The sequence below is a fragment of the Alnus glutinosa genome, chromosome 3 (genome assembly GCF_958979055.1).
Source record: "Alnus glutinosa chromosome 3, dhAlnGlut1.1, whole genome shotgun sequence".
Lineage (NCBI taxonomy): Eukaryota > Viridiplantae > Streptophyta > Magnoliopsida > Fagales > Betulaceae > Alnus > Alnus glutinosa.
Window position 1 is genome coordinate 8,464,541 of NC_084888.1, and position 7,277 is coordinate 8,471,817.

The 7,277-nt window shown below is 34.0% G+C and overlaps 1 protein-coding gene across 1 annotated transcript; it reads right to left on the bottom strand.

The window, feature by feature from the left end:
* Positions 1-247: 247 nt before the first annotated feature.
* LOC133864274 (cytochrome P450 78A3-like) lies at positions 248-2,581 on the bottom strand. Its single transcript, XM_062300555.1, has 2 exons — positions 1,556-2,581; positions 248-1,083 (listed from the first exon to the last, which is right to left on the bottom strand). The coding sequence occupies exons 1-2, from the start codon at positions 2,537-2,539 to the stop codon at positions 466-468; spliced, it is 1,602 nt and encodes a 533-aa protein (XP_062156539.1). The 5' UTR covers positions 2,540-2,581; the 3' UTR covers positions 248-465.
* Positions 2,582-7,277: the final 4,696 nt, after the last annotated feature.

Here is a 7,277-nt window from a genome sequence, read left to right on the forward strand (position 1 = left end):
TATACATATATATATATATATATATATATATATATATATATATATATATATATATATATATATATATATATATATAGTTTAATCACATTAAAAAAAAAAAAAAAAAAAATTAAACTACTTCTATTTTGGGAGAAAAATAATTAAGGATGGAAATTAACAATAATTAATATGTATCCGGCCGAATGGCGAGTAAGTACTGTGAGAATCTCCATATAAAAAGTAAATATATAGGTGATTGCACAAATGGTGAATAAAGCCAATTTTATTGAAGAGAAGAGAGACATCACGGTACGTACGTTTTAACATTGAGGGAGAAAGGTGAAGATAAACGTAAACTTAGAAGTAATTTCACCACTATCTACGTACAGTAGTGAAAACGAAAAACAGATAATCAAATAAAATAAGACACCTTATATAGTTATACGTGTCAAAGTGGAAACCGGCAACCCAAGACCGACCAATCACCTACGTACGCCTAGGGCGCAGTTTAACGGTGAGCGGATTAGCCATCTCACAAGAGAGCCTCAGTACCTCAGATAGGTCAACGGGGTTATGATCTGACGGTAACCATTCATACTCGTGTAAAAGTGAGGCTACCCAAAAGCTGACGGTGCTCAGGCCAAGGGTCTTGCCAGGGCAGGTCCGTCTACCCGACCCAAATGGTGCCAGCCTAAGATCCGACCCAAGCACAGAAAAGTCCACCTCACCCTCCTTGGTTACAAACCTGTCGGGCATAAATTCCAGTGGGTCCCGCCACACTTCTGGGTCCCTTGCTATGGCCCACATGTTCACCATCGCGGTGGTCCCCTCAGGCACGTGGTACCCATCAATAGTTGTATCATTGATGGCCAAGCGGGCCCAGGAGAGGAGTGGGCCCGGCGGGTGTAGCCTTAACACCTCCTTCACCACAGCCCCAAGATAAACCAACGCCGCAACGTCTGCCTCAGCGACGGCACGTGATTTTCCAATGACCCTGTCGAGTTCATCATGAACCTTTGACTGGACATCAGGATGAAGCACCATCCTCCCGAGTATCCACTCGATCAAAACCGCCACTGTGTCTGTCCCTCTAAAAATCATTTCCTACACCAAAAAGTAAACAGTATGACAACGTACATCGTTTAGCAAATCCTTGTGCTGAATAAATATATCTTAATTCTTCTGTCTCCAATATTTTGAACATAAATCAAAACCAAGCAAACAAAAATAAACAAATACCAGTGGTTTTTTTTCAACAATTAGTAGAAAAATCTTCTATTCCAAAATTTTATATCCAATAGATCAAATTTAAAAAATTCTCCCTTAAATTAAATGAAAAACAGAAATAAAGTAGAAGACCATTTGAATCTAGATAATTATCAAATCTCTTTTATAAGTGATGTGACATCCATTCCGTTTTCAGTTCAGGATTGAAGTTGAGTTTATTTTGTCATCAATATATGAGCCTGGTCCATGGACCCTTAAGGATGATGCATTAGATTTTGATTACTTTGAACCCAAAAAAAAAAAAAAATCAATCGAATGCAAAAATATATTAACAAAGAAGCACGCTTACCCAAAGAACGGCGACCATATCGGAATCCGATAACCTTTCGGGGCCATGTAGAGAGAGCAAAACGTCAACAAAATCCCGGTTTTTTTCAGTACTGTTTTGAGCCCGGTGTTGGGCGATGATTCGGCTGACAAACAAGTTCACTTTTGGAACGAGTTGGGAGCATCTGAACCGGATTTTTTGAGCATCAAAATCAGCTAACCAAGGGAGGTGGTCTGACCAATTCAGCAAACCCAATAGCTCGTACCCTTCACCCACCAGTCTTTGAAGCTCCTCGACTTCTTCGTTGGAGGAATCAAGTCGGTATTTATATCCAAACACAGAGCCAATCATGTTGTTCAGCGAAGCACGTTTAAGTAGTTCACGCACACTGAAGCTTTTTCCTTGGTCGCCAAACATTGCCGCCATTTGAGATGCGATTTCGCACCTCTGAGCCTCAGAAGCCTTGATTTGTTTCGGGGAAAAAAGGTGGGTGGCCGCGATTCTCCGGAGGGTTCGCCAGTAGACCCCGTAAGGAGCGAACCCAATTGCTCTGTTGAACATCAAGCTATAGGCCGACTCCTTCACGGGACGGTCAGCAAAAACTGAGCTGTTGAGTATTTCCTTGGCCACGTCGGGGTTACACGTGACGATAACACGAGTATCGCCGAGGCTAAAGGCCATGAGCCGCTTGGCTCTGCATGCTTCGGCGGCGGCAGCAATCCGGTGGTGAGCAAGGGAAGCCATGAGGCTCATGCTGCCAACCAGAGGCAACCCTCTTGGACCTGCTATAGGCTTGTTGGGTAGAGCAGATGATTTCCCATGTCTCCAACTGTACCTGCCCCAAGCTGGGCCACCTGGGTGAGCCCAGTAAATAATGGTCATGGCTAGCCAAGCCAGCATACACATAACTAATAATATTGGCCATGCAATATCTGCTCGAGTAAAAGCTGGGAATTTGGAGGAGATGAGAGCAAATAACCAGAGACTTTCTGTGTCTGCTCTCATGGTGGGGATTTAAGATTGAGAGCACAAAGAAAGAAGAGTGGCTTTCGCTTAATTTTGCGGGAAAAACAGCTGAGGTCGGTTGCTATATATAGAGGAAGCTTAGACAGTGGCTTAAAAAAAAATTAATAACTGTTAGGAAAATGCTTGGTATAGCTTAAAAAAAAAAAAAAAAAATTGTAGTTAATTGATAAAAAAAAAATAAATAAATAAAGAATTAAGAGTATATGATTAATAATTCAACAGCTAATTAATAAAGTAAAATAATCAAATTTATTGCTTAATTATTTTATTAATTATATATAGACTATCATATTAATTTATAAAATAATTTTATAATAAAAATTACAGTATATATACTGAGAAGAGGACCGTAATTGATACTCCGTATCTTAATTCAGGTAATTAAGTGGAAAATTTATTTTAGCTGCGCCGCCAGGAATCCATAACAAAATGTTGCTGACGTTCGAAATGTCGTGGAAGTGACAACTTACACGGATATCATGTACCAAACACGTACACCCCCAACTATTAGGATCCGGATTCAATGCTGTTGAAAAATAACAGCACTGGCCCAGAGTGGTGGGGGGGCCCAAGCCCCCTATTGCCTTGTCTAAGCCACCAATTTTTTTTAAAAAAAAAATAAAAATAAAAATAAAAGAGATTTTATTAAGGCAAACCCAAAAGCTATTAGCCTAGCCAGCAAAATTTTCAAAACATATAATCGCGCACGCCTTGAAAAAATAAAATTTTAGAGAATGGCCTCTAAAAGAAAAACTATATGTTTTTACACTTTTTTCCGGTTTTCTTTCCTCTTGCCCCACCTTTTTCTTTTTCTTTCTATCATATATAGGCCCGTTTGTATTTGCGATTTCAAAAAGTGCGATTTAAAAATGTGAAATTTAAAAAAGTAATTTTTAAAAACGCAGTTAAGCGTTTGGCAAAATCACAATTTGGCCTTTAAAATTGCAGGTTAATCTTTTAAAATACTGCGTTTTCAAAAAAAAATATCTCATTGCCTTCGATTTGAATAAGCACTTTTCTGCGTTTTCAAATCGCAATTTTTTATAAACACAATTTCCAAACGGTTCATTTTCTGCGATTTGGTTTAAAATTGCACTTTCTCTCTACGAAATCGCAATCTCAAACACACCCATAGTATCATTCCTCCGTAACCAAAGAATACAAAAGCCTAAGGATGCATAATACATAGGACTAAAAGCATGGAGGAGACTCATAGGAATGCTTGCATCTGCTATTCACACATATACATGTAGATGCAGTTATCAAAACCTATTATTCACATGTGCGGATGCGGATATCGATTTTAGTGTATGTGGATGTGGTTAATAACTGCATCCACATTCCCTTTATATATAATATATACTATATATATTTAACTAAATTCACTAAAACATGCAAGGTCGTCTTGAATTTGGTAAGTTTAAGACCTTTAAGTTATGTTAAGTTTTTTTCACTGTCATCTCAAAGTCATACTTCATTACATTTACTTTTTTCTTTTCTTTGGATAATCTAAATCCTGATTACTCTATGTGACAATGGCTCTCTATGATTGATAATAGTGAATTATGTAACAAGTGAAATCTTAATTTATTTACGTTTGCATATAGTAATAACCGCATTATTTAACCTTGCACAAAGATTTAGATAGTAATTCAAAACACTCATTATTTCAAATGCGAATAGCGGATAATAATCGCATTTAATAACCGCTATAACCGCACGGATGAGGATAGTAATCGCATATGCAGATGGGAATACCTAAAACTGATAACTATATTATGTGGATGCAGGTGCAGATATTGCTAATAACCACATTTGCATTCGCATTTTCACCCGTAATAACCATAAAAAGATAAAGTAGCAGATAAATTTAAAACTTTTCTATTATATACTTTCATGGCTCTAAGCAACTGGAAATTATTGTGAGCATTTAAGAATCCTATCAAATCATTATTCCCTACGTAACAATCCTCCTAACTAATAACTTTATATACCATATTGCTCACTTAGAAATATATCTAAAATAATATTATAATTTATACCTTTTACTTTACTATTGCCTAGCTCAAGTTGTTGATCTATATCGTCTCTTCCTATTGTCTAGTCTTGATCTTCTTTTTTCTATAAACAATATTTACAGGTGGAAGGATAGTCCATAGTTCAGTAAGAAAGCGAGCCGATGCTAGTATTTTACTAAAATCATAAGAATTAGTTTGCTAAAATCGTTCCTTTCATAATAGGTTAACACTTTACTAAAAATAAGAAATTATTTTATGAGAAAACTTCACTTATAATTCTTGATCTTTCATCACTTTTACAATTAAAGTACTCAAACTTTAAAAAGTGTCAATTTAGAGTATTCATCTTTCAATTTTCGTTAAATTTTGTCAAAATTTTCAAAATACTCATATTTTTTTTAGGAAAAAAAAAAATTGCAAGCATTTAGGTACTAGTCTGAATTTAACGGAATTTACAAAAATAACCATGCCTAAATCTTGGAAAATTTATAATTTTTTTTTTTAAAAAAAAAAAACAGATGTATTTTAGAAATTTTGATAGGATTTAATAGAATATTCTAAGGGGCTGTTGAAGTTAAAAAATTAATACCTTAAATTTACGTACACTTTTTAAAGTTTGAGTATTTAATTACAAAAGTGATAAAAAAATTATAAATTATAAATTAAGTTTTTACTCATTTTTTATTTTTGACTATTATAAATTATTTACCTATTCTATTGGAGTCAAATTTAACTATTATTACTTTGCCTATCTTCTCCACGGAAAAAAACCTAAGGAAATTATTTACTGAAAAACTACGAAAAACATCCTATTCTTTTCGTTTTTTTTTCTTTTCCAACCAAAAACGTCGTATTGAAACAAGTCCATCATACTATCAAATTTATGGACGTTTCCTATTAATATTTGGAGGGACAGATTACGACAAGTAAACATGGGAGCAGTAGATCTTCTGATTTCGTTGCCGGACACGTAGGGGGACGTGTGATGCGACGGTGTCGTGTCAGAAACAATGGGGTGAACATGATACCCATGCACTAATGCCCACCGTGCACTGATTTTAGGCAAAAACATGAAAGAGAGAGAGAGAGAGAGAGAGAGTACTAGCATTGGTTATGGGAGCATCCACGTGTCTTCCTTCGCTTATTCGAAGAAGGACATTAAGGTCATTGGAATTATAAGGCGATGGCATTTTGTATGAGGCTAATTAATTACTACGACCCATTACGTCTTGAATTTGTTGCTTCTGCCTTCTGGTACATCACGAACGGCCCACAATCCCTGTCCGCTGATTTCGTTGCTGTCGCTACAAGTATATTCGCATTTGTTTGGCAAATAACATAAAAAAAAAAAAAAAAATTATTTCATTTTTATATTTTTTAATAATAATTAGCTTCAAAATATTTTATTTTTTTTTACTTTCTATATCACATTAATAATTTTTTATTACTGTTTAAATAAAAAATCTTAATATTATCAAATTTTTTAAGGAAAATCTTAATGGTACCAAATTTTTTATAAAGATGTGACTATTAAAATGATGTTAAAAAAATTAATCAAAAGAAATGCTTTGAATACTAATGAGTAAGTTTCACATCATCTTGGTATACATTTTTTGGTAAAAAATTTGATATTCCTAACATTTTTCATTTATTTAAGAATTGATTAGGAAAAAAAAATTAAGAATTAAGAATGGAAAATGAAAAATGTCTCTAGCTTGAAAGTCAAGCCACATGCCACATCGTGACCAAGACCAGGTTATGGTCCTGGCCAAACGGATTTCAGGTAAAAAAAAATATATAAATTTTTCTTATTTTAAAAATTAATAATTAAATCTGTAAAACTTATATTTGGCTTTTGTGTGCGTCCTACTTATCTAGTGGTTAATTTCCAAAATAAAATGATGAAAAAAGGACTCAGGTATATTAAATAGCATAATGTCTTTCTTTTTTTTCTTAATAAAGTAGAAGAAATTTTATTTCTCACTATTTTTACGGTGTTAAATAACACTTTCAAAAGTTTAAATTCATAAAAAATAATAAATTTAATTATTGAAAAAAATTTACTTACCCACAAATTTGTAATACTCTTCTAAGCATTAAAAATTTACATGTGAAATTCTAATTTATAAGTTCCTTTTTCAATAATCAAAGGTACGTAATTTATTAAACCATAAAAATCCATAAAATAAACAAAAAAAATAAAATAAAAATCTATGCGGGTCCCATCCAGTGTGCATTATTGAACCAATTCTCGCAACTTTTAAGCAAATTCTTTCAGCTTCGACCAGTAAGACGGATGGCTTGTGAAGGGATTAACTGCAGGGGATCGGAGAGGCCGGGAGACATGCGTGAAAGAGAGGGTACCTCTACGGTTCTGCCTAATATAATGCAAGAAAATCATAAGAAAAAAAGTAATTGATTTATTTAGTATAATAAGATAAAGATATGATATGTTGCTGCTCTATGACATAATTATTGATAAATTATTAATTTTTTTTTATTATTAAACAAAAAATCACAAAATCATGTAAATGAGTTGGGGTCTAGTGATTTTGTGTTTTTTATTTAAAAAATAAAAAATAAAAAATTTAATAATTGTACATTTCTTTGGATGACAAAATATAATTTCTCAGTCGGATGAGACCTAACAATTCATTTCAATGATGTCCCCCCACCCTCTCTATTTTTTTTTGACATGC

What these genes read in the sequence shown, in the direction of transcription:
- LOC133864274 (XM_062300555.1), bottom strand. Translation starts at nt 2,539, where the DNA reads ATGAGAGCAGACACAGAAAGTCTCTGGTTATTTGCTCTCATCTCCTCC. An exon ending in ATATGGTCGCCGTTCTTTGG is followed by an intron (nt 1,084 to 1,555) that starts GTAAGCGTGCTT and finishes TTTTTGGTGTAG; the next exon opens with GAAATGATTTTTAGAGGGAC.